The 22,971-nt window shown below is 37.0% G+C and overlaps 1 protein-coding gene across 2 annotated transcripts in view; it reads left to right on the top strand.

Annotated features, from left to right (window-relative positions):
- The window catches only part of ERBB4 (erb-b2 receptor tyrosine kinase 4), a 1,212,321-nt gene that overhangs the window by 789,130 nt on the left and 400,220 nt on the right, over nucleotides 1-22,971 (top strand). For both annotated transcript variants that reach the window (XM_017855612.1, XM_017855621.1), the window contains exon 4: nucleotides 3,756-3,890. In XM_017855612.1, the coding sequence (XP_017711101.1) occupies nucleotides 3,756-3,890 (135 nt within the window). The remainder of the gene's footprint in view (nucleotides 1-3,755; nucleotides 3,891-22,971) is intronic.

Raw genomic sequence — 22,971 nt, 5'->3', positions numbered from 1 at the left:
ATGCATTAATCTAGTCGGAAACGTTTGAGACACAAACATATTTAAGTGTTTACTGGAAATTTTCAGCAATGAAATGATACTTTTTTCATCGATGTCATGTCTAATATATCTTACTATATTTAACCATGACTTTTATTAAAAAGAAACAGTTCTGTTTTGTGAACTTGCCAGAAATGTTTGTATATAATATGATAAGAAAACTCATAGTAGCTTTTTTCTATCAATTGATTAAATGACCAAGAATCTATCTGTGTCTCTCTCAATTTACTCTGACACATTTTCTGCAGTGGAAGTAAAATACAATGAAATGAGATACTTTGAGCTCATTCACTCATTCAACATTTTTCTTTCTTAGTTTCTCCACTCATCCAGACATTTTGCATCTTTGTTTGGGTATCAATTAAATGTATTCCTCCTTTGCCTATCTTTCTTAATGTTTGTTACTTTATTTCTTGTTAGTGAGAGGGAAACTGTTGGTTGGTGCAACACAGGTGATTCCTTGGTAAAGTCTTTGATAAAACTTGTGGAAAACTTTGTTATTCTTGTGTGTTACCACACGATCTAAATATAGCCAGACATTTTTGTACTCTTACTAGATAAACATCTAAACAAGCTTTTCTCTTTTCCTAGTCCTTGTCCCTCTTTCTTATCTAGAAAATGCAGTCAAGCCTCCGTAGTCAACCAAGACAGAAACATTAGGTATTCCTTCTAACAAGTAAATAATTTGTATTTCTAAGAACTTTCTTACAGGTTAGTATCTATTCTCTAGAATTTTTTTTAATCCAGAAATAAACCTACCTGAATATATTTTCTCACAAAATATGTCAAATTCATATTTTAAAATTGTAAAGTTAAAATCAATGAAAACCTTAAGAAGATATATATAAATGCTATTATAACATTACTTTCTGACACATATTTACGTAATCAAATTAATCAAAAGAAAAGTGTAAGATTGTACCTTAAAACTGTCCTATAAGTGTCAGTAAAATTCTACATTCCCTGATTGTGAGGTTTTGATATTCAACAGCAGAATAGGGTTTATACCAAGCATAAAGGAAAAAAGAATATTTTCAAGGAAAACAAACAATACACAAATAAACTACCCATCATTAATTGCTAAACGTTTATAAATCCTCCTGACCAGAATTGCTAGCAGATGCTGAGTTTTGAATTAGGGATGATAAAAGCATCATCTGGATTGATCATATGTATTAATTTGAAATTTTAACGTGTAAGATTATGCTGGATTTTTTATTGTCTCCTTTCTAAATCCCTTTTCCAAGTATAAGCCAAGCTCTTGAACACACTATTTCTAAGAAACAAATGTCAACATTCATAGCAGATTAATATTGTTGAAGAAAGGGATTTGATAAGACTATTATTCAGTATAATATAATCTGATTCTATTTGAAAAATTTTAGATAGGAAGTTGGAGATGGATACTGTGTTCCTTTGCACGAACTATTTGAAATACAGTGTGACTCCTAAAAAATACACACTCTTTCAGCAATGTTTGAGCTATTACCTTTCCACATTTTTTTTTTTTTTTTCTTTTTAGTTTTTTTTTTGAAGTAGGACTTTTCTAAATGTAGACTGGAAAAATAACCTTTATTTCCTGATACGGCAGTCAAAATCTCTTTCCCTTTTGTCATCATAATGGCAAATTTTCCTAGAGCAGAAGAGCATCCCTAATGTCTCATGATCATGAGAAAGCTATTAGCATGAGATCGTCACATTTCTTAGATAAAAACTTAATGCCAAACATTAATGTAGAAATTCATTTCACAATCTTTCTTACGTCTTACATCTCCCTTCTGCTTTGATGAAGGTTGTATGGTTAGGTCATAAAAAATAATGAACTGGGTTTTAGAAGTAGAAAGATGGTCTAATTTCTTTTCTTTTCTTTTTTTTTTTCCTCACTGAGAAAATGGAACCAATAGTCAGGGAAATGACTGATGATGAAAATGGGAGTGATTTTAAATGTAGAAAGAACTGCAATATCAAAATTAATCTGGAGGGTTTCGTACATGCAATGCAGTAAGGCACTTGGGATGTGACCACCAATCCACAAATAACCCTCTTGTGCTGCCACGCATTCCTTTCATTTATCTCTTTTCAGTTTAAGATGACTCCTACAAATTTAGCTTGGGGTTCTACACAAGAGAGATGAGTTTGTCAAGGCTACCGTGGGAGATGGTGTCGGTTGCCTTCCCAATATCCATGTCCCTCTTCTTCCTCACTAACACTCCTACTGGTTTGGGTTTTGTCCCAGTAGCAATATTTCCACCTCAATAGTTACTTATTTAATCTCCCTTGCGGTAGGGATAGCCGTGGGATATTGTTCTGGCCGAGGAAATGCAGACGTGATCATAGAGGAGCGCATTTCTTCCCAAATAAAAAGTCACAGCTTCACTACCAGGAAGTCTCTTGCTTGCTGGTCTGACTTCATCCTGCCTGCAATTCAGAAAGACTGCAGTTCAATCTTTAGAAGTAGCAGCCATCTTGTGCCTGAAATGAATAAAACTGACACACTGAGGATGGCAGAACAGATAGTGGGCACTGTGGAACAGCTGAACTAATATCTGCAACTGCCTCCTACAGGCTTCTTATGTGAAAAAAAAAAAAAAAAATCCCTGTTTCTATAAACTGTTAATTGGGTTTTGATTACTTCTAGTTGAACACTTTATGGACTGATGCATGATTTCTCTTAAATTGCTTTTGTATTGAACAATAGGGGAAAATGTAGTACATATTGGGCAGGAAGGTGATATGTGTATTTCTAGCTAATTTCTTCAAATAATAAGAATAATATTTTCAGAGGATAGATCTCAGTTTTTATTTTCCTGGATGACTTAAAGCTATCCAAAAGAGAATTCATTTCTGTGGTCAGTCATTGTTTGTGGAGGACAAATCAGCTAATCAAGGCCAGTGTTGTGAAATAAAGAATCAAGTACAAATTGGCTTTAGTGCTTGTTATCCCACAGCCATATCCTTATTTCAATGAACCACAGGATTTGTTATTCATTGCTTTGTGTTGCTAAGAATAATTGGCAATCCTATCGATTTCATTTGAGATGACAACATTTTTGTGATTGAGGCATTAATTTTAGCTTCCACTTTGTGCTAATTACTTACCTACTGACTGCAGTCGGTGTCACCTTGGCTGAAACAATCTCTCTAAGGATAATTTGACAATTGATACCAAAAGTCTTAAAAATATCCACACTCTATGACCTTGGAATGTCATGTGTGGAAATTTGTTTTAAAGACCAATCAGAAATAAATAAGTTAAATTACCAACAAGAGGGGATTGGTTAAATAATTACTATTTAATGTATACTATGACATATCCTATTCTCATTAAAATACAGAGTAGTAATTACTATTAAATACTCATTATATAATATTAAACAAAACAAGCAGATTATAAAATATTATATAAAATATTATTTTAATTCTAGGGAAGAAAACAGATAAAAGACTGTAACATTTATATCAAAATTTTAGGAGCGTTACTCTCAGAGTGTACAAATATGAGTGGTTGTTTTTCACTTTTGTAATTTTCAATCTTTTCAAATTCCTGCAATCAATGTATATGATTCAGTGGAAGATATTTTAAAAGGTTTCTTGGCTATTAGCAGCATGACTCTAATTTAACATTGAAAATAGTTAAGAGCAAATCGTTTTTGTTGATTATCTTTTCATCAACAAGCAGTTTGACAAAAGATTTGTTTCTTTGTTTTTTAATACAGAAATCCTAAATGGTGGAGTCTATGTAGACCAGAACAAATTCCTTTGTTATGCGGACACTATTCATTGGCAAGATATTGTTCGGAACCCATGGCCTTCCAACTTGACTCTTGTGTCAACAAATGGTAGTTCAGGATGTAAGTAGAATTATTATTTTTAATGTCTCAAAATGTTCTACCCTATTTGGAGATGAATGAGTTATGCTTATCATGTCATTACTAATATTTTGAACTTTGATTGCACTCATTGAAATGTTCAGTTACATATGACAGAACAAATGGCTGACCAACCTTTTACTTCTAGTTAATTCTCTTTTGGAGATCATGTTTGCTCTTCACAAATTCTCATTGTGTTAACGTGTTCCTCTTTGCTTAAATTACTTAATCATACTTCCAATGTACAAACCTGTGTCCCACTATCCACGAACTTAAGGCTGGTACCCAACCATTGCTTCAAGTCTCTGTGACCCGTATACCATTGAGACAAAGGTAGTAGAACAAAAATGTACCTTTCTATTCACTGCAATTTTTTAAATAAAAAAGTAAAAACTAGTGAATGTTGCAGAATTCTTAAGCCTTCATTTGCCCCTGAAGCCTTCATGGTCATACTTAATGATTTCAAACACTTACGGAATGGAGAAATATAGATTTCATATAGAAGAAACATGTTACAGTCTGATTTTAGTCATTAGTCTAATAAACTACTGAATTTCTCATTCTTAAATTGTGTATTCTTTTTATCACAAAGAATTTATCAGATTTAAAGTGTTTAATATGATTAAATAATAAGCAAATAATGTTTGAACCATGATTTAAACCTTTGAAAATTATTCTGTCTGGTATCACTTTCATTTTCATAAAGCAGGCTATGTTGTCCCCACATTTATTACTACTGACATTTGTATGAGAACAGAATCTTTATCAAGTGTTAACCTGGGTTTTATATTTCTCATCTATTATATATTTCCCAGCTGAAATCATAACTGTCTCAACGTAGTTCAATAATTATTTGCTATTACTGATTGTGTTATGACATTTTTGTGAAAAATCAAACTCCAAGGGACAATTATTAAATTTCATCATGGCCCTAATAATATAATGGGGAAATATGAATGCATTTGATCAAAACTGACAGCTGTGTTTTTAATAAATGGCTAAAACTTTATGTAAAAAGTGGAGTAACATAATTTTCTTGTCACCTTTGAGCAGAAATTTGTATGGGATTTTGTCTTTATGATATTCACGTTGCCTACTTTGTAAAATTACCTGTGAAAAAAAATGGAATCTTTTCACATTAACGAGACAAATGATGTGTTTCAGAAATGGCTTCTGTTTTCAGTCTGCCCATACTATTGCACATATTATATTGGCAGGGTAGTGGTGGTGGGGTGTGGATATTGGTTGGGTAAAAGGAAAGGCCTGCTAACTATCAGCTTATCAGACTGACTAGTCTGTAATGCATGAATAAGATCAGGCAAGAATAAAGCCTGAGACAGAAGCCAAAAGGGAAGTGTGCCCACCAGCCTTACATAATTTGGAGCAGGAAAGGTCTGAGGGGTTTGCTGCACTTTCACAGATGGTGTCTCTTTGTGCTATTCTTTTTGAAGACAAATTTGGATGGTTGTGCCTATAATTAGGCAACTGTGGCTGTATTGTTTTTTGCATGTAAATAATTGCAGGTGCAAAAATTATAAATGCAGAGTAGAGTCATAACCAATGGTCTTTTACAAATTACGAATTGATTGCCAAAGTTTTATTATTTACATAGTAGTTTTATTTGCTGACACATTATATATACCACATGACACCATAGCTGTTAATAATGAATTGACTATTCTTTGACTATTAGTTTCCTATGGTTTTATCTTTAGTCAATTTATTTCTCTGTCCTCTCCCCAGGGGTGATCTCAGACACTCTCAAGGCTTTAAATGCAACCTCTAGGTTGATGACTCCCTAGAACTACATACCACCAACCAATCACTCAACCAGGTTAAAAATTTGGTGGGTCATTATTGTCTTTACTTTCACTTGGCTCTTGGCAGTTAATCGCTGAGTCATCCTGATTTTTGCCCATTTCTTGATTTTACATATTTATTATTATGGTTGCCCTAGTTCAAGACTTCATTTGTGTGTAAATTACAAAACAAACTCTGAATTTTAATATTTTTTGAGGCAATGGACACTGCAGCAGCTTGGTGAAGCCCATTGACCTCTTCTCATAATATTTTTAGAAGAATAAATGAGCACAAAACAAATACTTTAATTCATGAATGCATAGCAATCAATAAATACATAAAATAAATTACAATGGATTATAAGGAAAACAAGTTAGGTTGAGATACAGTTATCAAAATGCTTAAGAAACAGATACCTAATATGGTAATATGCTTATTAGTACATCAAATTATAAATATTAGCAGTAGGATTAATATCTAATATAATTTTCAATCAGTGATATGCATAAATACTGTATTTTAAAGGGAAGTCTCTTCAACAAATGATGCTGGGAAAGCTAGATATTCATGTGCAAAAGATTGATCTTGGGCCTGTATCATATGCCATGTTTAAAAATTAACTCAAAAGCGAATTACAGACCTAAGCATAAGACTTAAAACTATAAAAGTCTTGGCAGAAAATATAGGGAGAAAGCCTTATGACTCTAGGTTTAGCAATACATCCATGGATATAATGCCAAAAATACTAAGAGCAAAAGCTAAATAGACCAATGGGATGATATTAAGGAGATCTAGTCACATACTACAACAATAAATCTTGAGGACACTATGCTAAAGGAAATAAGCCAGTCACAAAAACATAAATACTGTATGATTTCACTTACATGAAGTAACTAAACTGTCAAACTCATAGAAAACAGAATGTAGAATGGTGGTAGCCTGGGGTTGGAAGGAAGGCTAAATGTTCAATTGCTCTTTAACGAGTCAAGTTGTAATTGTGCAAGGTTGAAAAAGTTCTAAGATCTGCTGGAAAACAATGTGATATACTTAACATTACAAAACATACACTTAAAAGTGGTTAAGACTGTGAAGAAAAGGTCTGAAGTATCTATAAAAGCAATTAAAATGATACTCCTTAAAATATATTATTTAGGAATAATTATAACCAAGTTATATTTTCTAAAATTTACTTGAAGTATTTAAATTCAAACTTCAGGAGGGTTATGGAGAAGTTCTCAGCCTTTTGAAGAAATCCTTTTTTTTCTCATACATCCCTAGTAGAAATTATTACCTATCAACTGGGCTTATTCAATAAACTAATCCTTCGAAGTGAAAAAATCCTATAGTGAATGATGTTTCATTTACTTGGAGCACTATAGTAATGACCCCTCAGCACCACAAGAATATCAAAATGATGTAAATAAGTTGCCCTCTAAAACTTAAGCAAATAGGAATATACAAGAATATTAATATGGAAAAATAGAGAAACAATGATTTTTCATCAGAGAAGATGATATAGTTCAGAGAATGAATTTGGGAGCCAAATTGGCTTTTTTGAAACCTGGCACTGCTGCTTACCAGCAATTTGACCTTAAAAAAGTCATTTATGCCCTCAGCCCCTCCATTTCCTCACCTATAAAAGACAGAGTGTCAAGAGCTGAGCTGAGTGGAGAGGTAAGCTACTAGGTGACAGTGGCCTATTCAGACAAGCAAAAATGGGGTAACAGCCAAGCTTTTAATCACTTACTGCAATGGTTTATTCAAGAGACTAAACCAGAAAAAGCACCAACTTCACTGTCTCATGTTTCCCCCATAAAACAGTGCCAGGTGAGGGTCAGATGGATCAGTGCAGACATGGGGAATTGTTGCACTGAGGAGGGAGTGGGAAAAAATTGTTCTGAAAGTTTTATGAACCTGGAAGCTTGAAGGAGAAAGGGGTGGGAAGCCCTGAGTGAAAAGTACTGAGTATGGAGTCAGAGTGGAGAAAAGGTGTCTTCCAGATCCCCTTAGTTCCTCCCTATAAGGAGATCTTAGTGAAAGCATCTAAGAAAAGCTGCTATCAAAGGACCTTAATAAAGAGGTCTCTGAATAGCGTGCCTGGGCCAGGATGAGAGACATACATGAGACATGACTGGTCAGCAAACCCTCAGTCTCTTACTGCATCTCCCTGAGAGACTGCATTGCATTGACTGGGCACCAAGTCTGGTGTGGGAGGACAACTTTCCCCCAGGAACCTTGCCAGGTAAAGTAATTGCCTGTGCTCCTGCATGAAAGATCACACATAGGTTTTCTTTTTTTGCCCAGGAGCTGTTATTATCATCAACTTCATAGGCCTATTATGAGCAATAAATGAGTTACTGTGTCAATCCAAGGGTGATTTCTTATGACAAAAGAATAAAGGACTTTCCAATTATAATTTTTCTATGAATTGACCATATGAGGACAGAAGTATTTTTAAAATATGTGACAGTTATATTTTCATTATATATTCATTGACATTTAACTATGTTTATACATTTTAAGTGTGTTTTAGTAACTAGAAGGTAGTCTCTCACAGGTGTAGCTCATCAAGACACTGAGAAGAACACACCTCAGTGGCTCCAGACCCTGCAACCTTTATCTTTGATTACACTAGGTACATCACTCATTCTAAGTTGCTTTCTAGAAACAAATACCAACTAACAACTGAAGTGGGAGAGGGGGAATTGGCAAATTCATCGATACCACTGTATTCATGAACATAATTCCAGGACTAATCACTTGTTTAAACCAGATGTTCTGCCTGCATTCAAACTATCCATGTTTTAAACTTTTTTTCAATGACTTTTACATATCATAGTAATGACCCACTCCTAATTAATATTGCACTTTGTATTATATATATCTAGCTTTCTTGAAATAGAATTCTCAAAATAGAGTACAATTAAACCTGATTTGTTACATTACCAACTTGTGTTACTCCTTCTATATGAAATATTTAGGTAAAATAGATGTGCCTTTCTAAGGTACTTTGTAGTAAAACAAAACAAAACTAAAAAGTAGCAAGAAAATTTACCTTCGATGTATTGTAGTACAGCTTCAGTTTGTGTGCATTAGACGTACAACACATCTAACTTTGCATAAACATATACATGGAATGAAATCACACACACTGTTTGCAAAAGATATTTTAAAATAACACCCTAAATTAGGGAAATGGGAATATATGAAAAACATTAGACATGGAAAGGATACATTGAATCTGTGTGAATCCAAAAGATCATTTTTCTAAAATACCTGTACAATAGATTTTATGGACCTGATTTAATAAAACAAAAAACAAAAGAACTTAAGATCACTTATGAATTCTGATGCAATTTTTCTGAAAAAAATATTAGCAATGAGAACTAACAGAATCTAAAATGTGTTTTAAAGAAGAATGCACTAAGATCAAATGGCAGCTCAGCTGCCTTTTTAATGCTATTTTGAGAAGGTAAGGACTTGCACCTGACCCACACCATAGATGGCCTTTGTCACTACATTTATAAGAAGAGGTTTTCCAGGTCAACTGAAACTCACTCTAGGAATTAACTTTTACTTAAGAACATTACCAGAAGCAAGCACAGTACACCTGCTAGCCTGGTTGTCTTGTCTCTTAGTTCCTTGAGATGAAAATGCATTGTTTCACTTTTTGAGTACGGTTTTCAATATGCATCTTTTTTTTTTTTTTTTTTTTTTTTTTTTTTTTTTTTGAGACTGGGCCTTGCTGTGTCACCCAGCTGGAGTGCAGTGGTGTCACAGCTCACTGCAGCCTCAACCTCTTGGGTTCAGGCATTCTTCCTGTTTCAGCCTCCTGAGTAGCTGAGATCACAGATGCATGTCACTACACCCAGATAATTGTTTCTTACTGTTTGTAGAGACAGGATCTCCCTATGTTTGCCAGGCTAGACTCAAACTCCTGGACACAAGTTATCCTCCCGCCACAGCCTCACGAAGTGCTAAGATTACAGGCGTGAGCCACTGCGCCCAGCCTTCAATCTTATTATATATGATAAGTTCCTCTCAATCAACCTTTTACCAAATTGTGTGTGTGTGTGTGTGTGTGTATATATATATATATATAATTATTTAAAAAAATATAAGAGCATGGTCATGGAAAGTGAGTACTTCTTCTATAATAGGTGATGTGACATCTTGAAGGCCTAATTGAACTGGATAAGCCATTGAGACATATAGGATTTAACCTATAAATTAACTTTGACAAAGTTGTGTAACAATTTTACTAATATCTTATCAAGAGAGTCATAGAGGTTATGGGATGGGCTTGAAACCAGTTTCTGGGAGTTTGATTCCTTCCTTTCTCATTTAGGTTTTCCCAAGGCTGGCTCTTCGAATGTGTGGTAAGGTGGTGGACTGCCATAAAGCCACTCTAAATTAGTAGATGGTTGTTCAATTGTTAGTACTTTTCGTTTTGAAGCAAAGGCTTCTCAGATAATAAAGATTATTAGTATAACTGCTATTAGTGAGATAAATGACCCTAAGAATGAGATAATATTTCACGTGGTGTATGCATCAGGATAATCAGAGTAACATCGAGGCATACCGGATAGGCTGAGGCAGTGCTGTGGAGAAAAGGTTAAATCAACACCTATGAATATAATGGTGAAGTGGATTTTAGCATAGATCTGACTAAGTGTATAGCCTGAAAACAAGGAGAATCAGTGGACAAAGCCTCCTATAATGGTGAATACTGCTCCTATTGATAGGACATAGTGGAAATGGGCTACAACATAATATGTGTCCTGTAAGATAATATCTAGTGACAAATTAGCTAATAAGATGCCGGTTAAGCCTCCTACTGTGAAAAGGAAAATTAATCATAGGGCACAGAATATTGTGGGAGATCATTTGATGTTACCGCCATGCAGGGTGACTAATCAGCTAAAGCCCTTAACACCAGTAAGGATAGCAATACTTATGGTAGCGGAGGTGATGTATGCTCATGTGTCTGCATCTATCTCTACTGTAAATATTTGGTGAGCCCATATGATAAATCCTAAGAAGTCAATTGATATCACAGCTCTATGCCCATGTATCCAAATGGTTCCTTTTTACCAGAATAATATGTTACCATGTGGGAGATTATCCCGAAGCCTGGTAGGATAAGGATATAGACTTCAGGGTGACCAAAAAATCAGAGTAAATGTTGGTACAAGATAGGGTCACCCCCGCCAGCAGGGTCAAACAAAGTGGCGTTGAGGTTATGGTCAGTTAATAGTATAGTAATGCCAGAGGCTAGGACTAGAAGGGAAAGGACTGTGGTAATGAGGACTGATCAAACAAAAAGGGGTGTTTGATATTGGGATATACCTAGGGGGTTGATGTTAATAATAGTGGTAATGAAGTTAATGGCCCCAAAATAGAAGAGACACCTGCCAAGTGGAGTGAGAAGATGGTCAGGTCCACAGAGCCTCCTGCATGTGCTAGGTTTCCTGCTAAAGGAGGATAAACTGTCCAGCCAGTTCCAGCGCCGGCTTCCACTATTGAAGATGCAAGTGAGAGTAGAAAAGATGGGGGGAGAAGTCAGACGCTCATATTAGCTCATATTACGTATCCAGGGGAATGCCGTATCGGGTGCACCAATTATTAGAGGGACTAGCCAGTTGCTGAAACCCCCAATTAGGATTGGTATCACCATAAGGAAGATTATAACGGATGTGTGGGCGGTAACAGTAACATTGGAGATCTGATCATCTCCTAGCAGAGTTCCTGGTTGGCCTAGTTCTGCTCGAATTAGGAGGCTTAAGGCAGTGCCTACGATCCCCGCCCATGGGCCGAATAACAGGTATAGTGTTCCGATGACAGAGGTCAAGGCCACTGTTTACCAGCCTTGAGGTGATTTCTCATGTTGAATTGCAAATTCAAAGGAGCAGCTTCAATCCTGCGGGGACTTCTCCCGCCTTTTTCCCCCGTGGTGGAAGAAGCAGATTGAAGCCAGTTGATTAGGGGGTTTAGTTGTTAACTAAATTTTCGTGGGTTTGAATTCTACCAATCTAGTAAGGGTTTAGCTTAATTAAAGTGGTTGATTTGCATTCAACTGATGCAGAATAGAGTCTTGGAGCACTTAGGTCTGTTACAGAAATTAAGTGCAATTTGCTTACTAAGGGCTTTGAAGGCCCTTGGTCTTATTTAACCTACGTTTCTAAGTTATAGTTAGTATTAATGGAGAGATGGGGAAGAGGAGGATAGAAGAGATGACAGGTGGGGAGAGAGAAGTAGTATGCATTTTGCGATTTCGAATTGTCATTTTAGTTTCATAGTATTAGATGTGGGGAATAGCGTTACCGAGATGGAATAAATGAGGTGTATGTAAGAGTACAGGTTGAGTAGGGTTATGGTAGCTGTAATGGTTATGGTGATAAGGCTATCATTTTTTGTAAGTTCTTGGATGATGATTCATTTAGGCAGGAACCCTGTAATGGGGGTAAACCTCGTAGGGATAGTAGAATTAGTGGAATTATAGGTGTCAACCGTGCCAATTTCTTTCAGGCATGAAATAGTGACAGGGTTGTGATGCTTAGACTCAGGTTGAGTGCTAGAAATGCGGTTGTTGTTAAGATAAGGTAAATAATCAGATTTAGAGCGGTAATGTTTGGGTTATAAATTAGTACTGCTATTATTCAACCTATGTGAGAGATAGAGGAGTAGGCTAGGATTTTACGCAGTTGTGTTTGGTTAGGTCCCCCTCAACCGCCCACTATAATGGACAGAATTGTGATAGGAGGATATTCGCTTTTGTTGATGGGAAGATTTGAAACATAATCGAGATGGGGCTAGTTTTTGTCATGTGAGGAGAAGTATACCATGCTTGAAGAACATAATTAATCAGTAGATGCTCACACACATATGCTTACGCACATACACTCGTGCATGTATGCTCACGCACATACGCTCAGTTTGAAGAACTATTTCCAATTAAATCTGCAAACTACCCTCCCTCTCTGACTTTGCCATCAATCTAGGTAAACATACTCTCGCCAAACCCCAAAAACAAGAGACTAAAAATGCAACCCAGTCAGAGCCCAGAAATCGTATTTTAACCACAAATGCTCCAAGAGCTACCTCTCGATTTATGTAATTTTCTAAAAAATCTTAAGGCCCTCCTACCAAATAAAACCTCCATTCTGTATAATAGATATAGTAACTAAACCTCTGCCATATACTAATATAATACCTTGAGCATATCCCTCTGAAAGTGCTGTCCCAATATAACATAGCGCTAAATCATGAGTAAATCCTCTCAGCCTTAATTATGAGTAATCCTCTCAGCCAGACTTCTGTCAATTCAAATTTAAAGACGCTGAATTTCCAGAACTGTAAACAACCATTTATATTTACTTCTTTCTCATGTTTTAATTTTCACTTCAGTCTTCCATGCAGTTAGTGTAGCTTAACCATTCAAAGAAAGACACTGAAAATGTCTAGATGGGTTCACACAACCTCATAAACAGATAGGTTTGGTCCTGGCCTTTTTTATTAGCTCTTAGTAAGATTACACATGCAAGTATCTCCACCCCAGTGAAAGTGCCCTCTAGATCACCCAGATTAAAACGAGCAGGTATCAAGCACACATGAATGCAGCTCAAAACGCCTTGCTCAACCACACCCCTTCGGGAAACAGCAGTGATAAATCTTTAGTAATAAAAGTTTGACTAAGTTATACTAATATTTAGGGTTGGTTAACTTCGTGGCAGCCACCACAGCCATATGATTAACCCGAGCTAATAAAACTTGGTGTAAAGAATGTTTAAGATCTACCCTCAATAAAGCTAAGTTGTAAAAAACTCCATCTAAGTTGTAAAAAATTCGAGCTGAAATAAAATATACCACAAAGTGGCTTTAATACCCTGAAGACACAATAGATAAGGCCCAAACTGGGATTAGATACCCCACTATGCTTAGCCCTAAAGTCGAATATTTACATTAACAAAACCATTCGCCAGAGTACTACAAGCAACAGCTTAAAACTCAAAGGACTTGACAGTGCTTTACATCCCTCTAGAGGAGCCTGTTCTATAGTCGATGAACCCCGATACACCTCACCACCTCTTGTCCCCAGCCTGTATACCACCATCTTCAGCAAACCCTAAAAAGGTTATATAGTAAGCATAAGTATACACATATAAACATTAGGTCAAGGTGTAACCTATGAGGTGGCAAGAAATGGGCTACATTTTCTATGTCCAGAAAAATATCATGAAAACCTTTGTGAAATCTAAGGGCTCAAGGAGGATTTAGCAGTAAACCAAGAGCAGAGTGCTTGTTTGAATAAAGCCATGAAGCACGCACACACCTATCACCCTCCTCAAATATTACTTTAGAAATCACTATTACTGATACTTTTCTAGACACCTATAGAGGAGATAAGTTGTAACATGGTAAGCATACTGGAAAGTGTGCTTGGACAAACCAAAGTGTAGCTTAACCCAAAGCATCTGGCTTACACCCAGAAGATTTCATCATGGCCTGATCACTTTTAGCCAACTCGAGCCCCAAACCTCACTAAAAATATTATCAAACTATCTTAAACCATTTACTTAGACAAAAGTATAGGCAATAGAAATTTTTATCTTGGCACAATAGACATAATACAGTAAGGGAAAGATGAAAGAGCTATATCAAGCACTAAAAAGCAAAGACAAGCCCTTATACCTTCTGCATAATCTATTAACTAGAAATAACTTTACACAGAGAACTATAGCCAAGTCCCCCAAAACCAGATGAGCTACTCAAGAACAGCTGAAAGACCACATTCACCTATGTGGCAAAATAGTGGGAAGATTCATGAATAACAGTGACAAGCCTACCGAGCCTGGTGACAGCTCATTGTCCAAGATAGACTCTTAGTTCAACTTTAAACTTACCCACAGAATTATGTAATTCCCCTGTAAGTTTAACTGTTAGTCTAGAGAGGGACAGCTCTTTAGACCTTGGGAAACAACCTTCCTGCAGAGAGTAAAAATTATTACCACCACAGTTGGCCCAAAAGCAGCCACCAATTAAGAAAGCGTTGAAGTTCAACATCTTACTAATTGAATTCTAATCACTCTACTGAACTCCAAACATCTCATTGGACTAATCTATACTTAATAGAAGCAATCATGTTGATATAAATAACACGAAAACCTTCTCTATTGTGTAAGCTTACATCAGACCAGAATAACCCACTGACAGTTAACAGCCCAATATTAATAAACAATATAATAAGCACCCTATTATATTCACTGTTAACCCAACATAGTCAAGCTCTAAGGAAAGATTACAAAAAGTAAAAGGAATTCATCAAATCTTACCCCACCTGTTTACCACTTCTAGCATTATCAGTATTAGAGGCACTGCCTGCCCAGTAACATATGTTCAACAGCCGCGATATCCTAACCATGCAAAGGTAGCATAATTACTTGTTCCCTAAATAGGGATTTGTATGAATGGCCAGATGAGGGTTCAGCTGTGTTTTACTTTTAATCAGTGACATTGACCTATCCATGAAGAGGTGGATATAAACAAATAAGATGAGAAGACCCTATGCAGCTTTAATTCGTTAATGCAAATAAAAACTCAAGCCTACAGGCCCTAGCCTACTATCACCGTATTAAAAATTTTAAACTGCTTGGCCAGGCGCAGTGGCTCATGCCTGTAATCCCAGCACGTTGGGAGGTTGAGGCAGGTGGATCACCTGAGGTCAAGAGTTCAAAACCAGCCTGGCCCACATGGTGAAACCCCATCTCTACAAAAATACAAAAATACAAAAATTAGTTGGGCATGATAGCGGGTGCTGGTAATCCCAGCTACTCGGAAGGCTGGGGCAGAAGAACTGTTTGAACCCGGGAGGCAGAGCTTCCAGTGAGCCAAGACCACACCATTGCACTCCAGCCTGGGCGACAGATGGAGACTCTGTCTCAAAAAAAAAATTTTTGGTTGGGGTGACCTCAGAGCATAATTCAACATCCAAACAATCTAAACTAAGACCTCACTAGTCTAAGTGAGTTTTTACACATTACCCAATAATTTGATCAACGGAATAAGTTACCCTAGGGACAACAGCACAATCTTATTCTAGATCCATATCGACAATAGGGTTTACAACCTCAATGTTGGATCAGGACATCCTATTGTGTAGCCACTATTGAGGGTTTGTTTGTTCAATAATTAATGTCCTTTGTGATCTGAGTTCAGACTGGAGTAATCCAGGTTGGTTTCTATCTAGTTAACATTTCTCCTTTATATATATATACTTCACATAAATATGATATATGAAGTATATATAAATATGTATATATATGAAGTGTGTATATATATACTATGAAGTATATATACTTCATTATAAAGTATATTTTATGGTGAAGTATATATACTTCATAGTATATATAGATGAAGTTTATGTACTTCATAGCATGTATATGAAGTGTGTGTGTGTGTATATATATACATATATATATAAAGTTAAAGAAGTATAATCCCTGCTTTCTTGAAAGTGACAGAATATTTATTCCTTGGAAGTACTTAACCTGACCTCCAGGTGGCAGAACAGAAGAATTATCTCACACCCTCTCTTCCATAGTTCACCTTAGTCCCCGTATTCATCATGCATTGCATGTATTATTATTTTTTCCTGAAAATCATAACATATATGAGTATATAAACATAAATATATAAAAATATTTATATGTAATAAGTACATAAAAAGTAAACATTTATGTAAATTTATACACACACATATGTACAATATTAGTATCAACAGTTTATACTTATGAATTAGTTTCTACTTCTCTTTTACATATAACTTAACCAAAAATTTGGAGTAAATTCTATAGCTTCACCTCTCTGGTCTTATTCTCTTACTGCCAACCTCTCAGCTTCTGCTACCAAGGACTCCCATCATGTCACAGCTAGGCTAGGCACTCCCTCAACTGCTCTTAAGACCCAGGTGCCTGATCCCTTCAAAGCACAAATAAAACCAGTTATTGACAAGGCATGGTAGCTCATGCTGTAATCCCAGAAATCTGGGAGGCTGAAGTGGGAGGATTCCCTTAAACCTGGAATCTGAGAGCAACCTGGGCAACAGAGTAGGACCCCATTTTACAAAAAAAAAAAAAAAAAAAAAAAAAGCCCGGTATGGTGAAGTATACCTGTAGTCTCAGTTACTTGGGAGTCAGAGGTAAGAGGATCGCTTAAGCCCAGGAGGTCAAGGCTAAAGTGAGCTGTGATTGTACCAGTGTGCTCCAGCCTGGGTGACAAAGTGAGACCTCATAGTTATTAACATAATTTTATTAATAATAAGAATGGTTATTTGCAGGCCGGGCGCGGTGGCTCAAGCCTGTAATCCCAGCACTCTGGGAGGCCGAGGCGGGTGGATCACGAGGTCAGGAGATCAAGACCATCCTGGCTAACATGGTGAAACACCGTCTCTACTAAAAATACAGAAAACTAGCCAGGCGTGGTGGCGGGCGCCTGTAGTTCCAGCTACTCGGAGGCTGAGGCAGGAGAATGGCGTGAACCCGGGAGGCGGAGCTTGCAGTGAGCCGAGATCGCGCCACTGCACTCCAGCCTGGGCGACACAGCAAGACTCCATCTCAAAAAAAAAAAAAAAAAAAAAAGGTTATTTGCAGAGAGAGAGGCCCAAAATTAACTTCCATGTCCCTGTGCATGTGTTGTTGTTGAAGATATCCCCCACTACTGAGACCCTCTGACCATGTTCAGACCTTAGGGATTGGTGTCTTTATCTTCCCGTAGGTCATTTTTCCCTCTTATTCAGTTCAAAGCTCATTTCATTTTCTGTTTCTAATTCAGTGGAAACATCAATTATCATATTAGGAAATACTTCAGGCACAGAATATGGTGTGACTCCCTTAGACAAGTTTTAACAGTGCATTTTCCGAAAGCATGATTTCTTCAGTCTTAAATTATACCATATGTCAGTGCTGTGCTGATAAAGTTTAATAACTACTCTCCAAAAATAGGGGGGGAAAGCTCCAATTTGTTGAGCTTACTGATTTTCATGGTATGAATATTACTAATATTCTTCCCCTTTCAGCAATCAGTGTGGATTTTGGAAGAGATGTATTACACCATTATGTAGTATTTCCACCATACAGGTTCAGTAGATGTAAATGAACTCAATTACATAGGCGATAGTAAAATATACTAAACTAATTAGGAAATAATGAATTTCCAATATATATTACCTTTGTTTTAATAATATTTAATTGTGGGTTTATATAGTTTAATACTTAGTAATGGTTGTTTAATGAAATGCTCTCAAAATTCTAGAAATTTTTAACAGTTGGCTTTGCACACTGGGTACTACCACCTGTGAATATGAACAGCCCTGTAAATGTAATGCCAGGCTGAGGCCAGTTCAGTTGCTTACCATTTTTCTCTATAAGAGCCCCAAGAGATTCGGCCAACACCCCATGCATGGTATGAACTGATTGTAGCCCCTGGTCTCTTGTGAGCAAATGCTGAGTAAAACACACACACACACACATACACACACACACACGCACTTTTCAAGAAAGAACCACCTCTTTAGCTTCTTTAGGCATAGGACAACTTAGCTCAAAATTTGTAAAGAAAAAAACATTTGACTCTTCAGCATCATTTTCTGCTAACATTTTTTTTTATTAAACTGTATACTTAGCTGCACTCATGCTAACTTTTGCATTCAAGTTTTATGCAAGAATAATGAGTAGATTTTATTTCTGTTTGACTAAAAGGTTTAGAAATGTGGTCCCTCTCAGATTAAACAAGTTTCTGTCTCAAAGAATAACTCCTCTGTACCCCACAAGCTTACTGCTCTAGCTCTTAAAACGGCAATGTTCCACCTTCACCTACGTTTAGATTCAGTTTCCACTGACGAACCTTAAATCTTCTTTATGACCATAGCTTGTTGCAAGAAGAAAATATGACTACATGAAGTGACCAGCAGAGATGTTGTGTAGCGTGTAGATGTTGTATAGAGAAAAATGATAGCATGGTCTAGCGCTAGCACAAAAGGACAAGGTTTGTCATGTCCACAGGTAACTAGATTAAGATTTCCAAATGTGGGCATGTATCCAAATTCACTCAGAAATTCTGACTAAGTTTTGTATAAAGAAGAGAATCTGACTATCTTCAAAATTCTCCTGTTGATTCTAGGAAGAGGTGTAAGTAGCACTGACCTAGTATAAGATTTCTATGATGGTAAAATGATTAGCAAACCCTAATATGATGCAGACATTTCAGGCCATATGTTAGTTTGAAATTGGCATGGAACATATGGGCATGCTGCAAATGAGCCAACTACCAAATACATGAGTCCCCTCTTAGAGAATATTTAGTTCTCTGTTGTTATGTGAAACTTCTGTGTCATTAATTTCAATAATAAAAATTACAGTGCTTTAAATGCCTGTGACCCCCTGGGCCTGGTATATCACAGGCACTTAAAGAACCCTATTTCTAATTTGCATATTCTGTAATGTAGGTATTAAGAGTCTGATTTGGGGGTCTCTGAGAGCCTCAAGTAGCTTACAATTTCTATTGTGGAGCAGATTTGTTGGCTTCCAGTGAAGAGTGAAGAGTTGAAGTGATCAAAATTTCTTGAAATAGTACATCTCTGGAATTCAAATTGTCTATTTGAGGGCAGCCTTCAGGTTTCATTGTTTCATTATTTCTCTGAAACTTATTTTTAAGTACATTTTAACAAGCATTTTCACTAAAATATGTGAATTTTATTGAAAAATATATCATGATATAACTAAATGTCACTGATGTAAGAAAGGTTTTCACACAGTTTCACACTGTTCAAACATAATAGAAGGAGAAGGACCAAGCAATTTGAATAATCAGCTTTTCTTTGAAGTAGTCACTTCTAACATTTTTTAAAATGATGAGTTTTTAAAAAAGAATTAGAGACTCTTGGAATTTAAGAATGCTTTTTTGTTACCTTTTCTAAACAAATTCTGTATTGCATATTTCCTTTAATAAGGAAAATAAGGTGAAATTAACTTTGCTTTGAATACTTTTGAATTTTAAAATGTTTTAGAACCACAAAATATAAAGCAAGGAACATCAATGTGAAGTAATGTCACAGTAAGAGACATCTGGTGATCTTTCACATTTTAAAAAATGTATTTCATGTAAAGTTTAAGTCATCCTGCTATATGAGAATCTGCAAAAAAATTCTAAGCCTGGAAGAATTAGGTGTAGAGGTTAAAATGCTAGGTCGGTAAAACTGAGTTAAATTTTCTCCAAGTAAAAGACTCATCTGTGATGGTTAATATTGATTGTCAACTTGATTGGATTGAAGGATACAACATATATTTCCTGGTTGTGTCTATAAGGGTGTTGTCAAAAGAAGTTAACATTTAAGTAACTGGACTGGCAGAGGCAGACTCACCCTCAATATGGGTGGGTACCATCTAATCAGCTACTAGTGCTGCTAGAATAAAGCAGACAGGAGCAGATGGAAGAGCAAACTTGCTGAGTCTTCCAGCCTTCGTCTTTAGCCCACACTGGATGCTTCCTGCCCTCAAACATCAGACTCCAAGTTCTTCAGCTTTTGGACTCTTGGACTTAACACCAGTGGTTTGCCAGTGGCTCTTGGGCCTTTGGCCACAGACTGAAGGCTGAACAGTTGGCTTCCCTACTTTTCAGGTTTTGGGACTCAGATTGATTTACACTAGGATCTTTGATTCTCAATTTGCAGATGTCCTATCCTGAGACCTTACCTTGTGATCCTGTGAGTCAATTTTCCTTTGTAAACTCTCTTTCCTGTATATCCTTTTAGTTCTGTTCCTCTAGAGAACCCTAATTAATACAGATTTTGGTACCAGGAGTGGGGTGTTGCTATAAAAATTCCTGGAAATGTGGAAGCAGGTTTGGAAATGGACAACAGGGAGAGATTGTTTCCTTGTTTGAATTTGGGGGGTTCAGAAGAAGATGAGAAGATGTGGGAAAATTTGGAACTCCCCAGAGACTTGTTGAGTGGTTTTGACCAAAATGCTGATAGTGATATGGACAATGGAGTGCAGGCTGAGGTGGTCTCAAATGGATATGAGGAATTTATTTGGAACTGAAATAAAGGTGATTCTTGCTATGCTTTAGCAAAGAGACTGATAACATTTTACCCCTGCCCTAGAGAGCTGTGTAACTTTGAACTTGAGAAATATGATTTAGGGTATCTGGCAGAAGAAATTTCTAAGCAGCAAAGCATTCAAGATGTGACTAAGGTGCTGCTAAAAGCATTCAGTTCTATGCATTCACAAAGATATTGTTTGGAATTGGAACTTATGTTTACAAAGGAAGCATAGAATAAAAGTTCAGCAAATTTGCAGGCTGATAATGCGATAGAAAAGAAAAACTTATTTTCTGAGGAGAAATTCAAGCTGGCTGCAAAAATTGGCATAAGTAAGGAGGAGCCAAATGTTAATCACCAAGACATTGGGGAAAATGTCTCCAGGGCATGTCAGAGGTCTTCATGGCAACCCCTCCCATCACAAGCCAAAAGGCCTAGGAGGGAAAAATAGTTTCATGGGCTTGTCCCAGGGCCTCGCTGCTTTGTGCAGTCTCAGGACTTAGTGCCCTGCATTCCAGCCATTGCTAAAAGGAGCCAACGTACAGCTCAGGCCATAGCTTCAGAGGGTGCAATCCCCAAGCCTTGGCAACTTCCACATGGTGTTGAGCCTGCAGGTGCACAGAAGTCAAGAATTGAGGTTTGGGAACCTCTGCATAGATTTCAAAGGATGTATGGAAATGCCTGCATGTCCAGGCAGAAGTTTGTTGCAGTGGCAGAGCTCTCATGGAGAACCTCTGCTAGGGCAGTACAGAAGGGAAAGGTGGGGTTGTAGCCCCTACACAGAGTCCCTACTGAGGTACTGCCTAGAGGAGCTGTGAGAAGAGGGCCACCATCTTCCAGACCCCAGAATGGTAGATCCATCAACAGCTTCACTGTGTGCCTGGAAAAGCCACAGATACTCAATGCCAGGCCTTGAAAGCAGCCAGGAGGAAGGCTGTACCCTGCAGAGCCACAGGGGTGGAGCTGCCCAAGGCCTTCAGAGCCCACCTCTTGTATCAACATGACCTGGAAGTGAGACATGGAGTCAAAGGAGATCATTACAGAGCTTTAATGGTTGACTGCCCCGCTGGATTTTGGACTTGCATGGCACCTGGAGCCCCTTCATTTTGACCAATTTCTCCCATTTAGAATGGGTGTATTTACCCAATGCATTAACCCCATTGTATCTAGGAAGTAACTAACTTGCTTTCAATTTTACAGGCTCATAGGTGGAAGGTACTTGTCTTATCTCAGATGAGACTTTGGACTTGGACTTTTAGGTTAATGCTATAAAGAGCTAAGACTTTGGGGGTCTGTTAAGAGGGCATGATTACAGTTTGAAACGTGAGATCATGAGATTTAAGAGAGGCCAGGGGCAGAATGATATGGTTTGGCTGTGTCCCCCCCGGCCCCCTCAAATCACATCTTGAATTGTAGTTCCCATAATTCCCATGTGTTGTGGGAGGGACCCAGTGGGAGGTAATTTAGTCATGGGGGCTGTTACCCGCATGCTGCTGTCATGATAGTGAGTGAGTTCTTACAAGATCTGATGGTTTTATAAGGGGCGTTTCTCCTGCTCATTTTTCTCCTTCCTACCACCATGTGAAGTGTGAAGATGGATGTGTTTGCTTCTCCTTCTGCCATGATTGTAAGTTTCCTGAGACTTCCCCAGCCACATGAAACTGTCAGTCAATTAAACCTCTTTTCTTTATAAATTATCCAGTTTGGGGTAGGTCTTTATTAGCAGCATGAGAATGGACTAATACATAATTTTTACAAAATAAAATTATATATTGACTCAAATAATAAGCACCTAATTAAGTAAAAGAGAGATTTAGAAAGCATTCCATAATTGATTTTTTTAACATAAAACCCTGATTATGTATTTGGTGTTTAAAGTAACTGTGTAAAATTGAATGACAATTTTACTGACTCTATTCAGTATTACCCTGTTCTATTTTTGTTTACTCTATAATGGGTGAGAGGAGTTATGTAAGTGTTCTGTTACCAGTGGAGGGTGTCCAGGTTCTTGGTGTTTTGAACAAAGAATTGGGAAAAATGCACAAACAAAGCAATAAAAGAAAAACACAGATTGATTAAAACGAAAGTACTCTACAGAGTGGGAATAGACTTGAGCAAGCGACTCCAGAGTGCTGGTTACAGAATTTTCTGATGTTTAAATACCCTGGA

This window comes from Rhinopithecus bieti, unplaced genomic scaffold, assembly GCF_001698545.2.
Source record: "Rhinopithecus bieti isolate Rb0 unplaced genomic scaffold, ASM169854v2 scaffold_1070, whole genome shotgun sequence".
Classification (NCBI taxonomy): domain Eukaryota; kingdom Metazoa; phylum Chordata; class Mammalia; order Primates; family Cercopithecidae; genus Rhinopithecus; species Rhinopithecus bieti.
The sequence above is the reverse complement of the archived record's forward strand: the minus strand, read 5'-3'. Positions and strand labels throughout refer to the sequence as shown.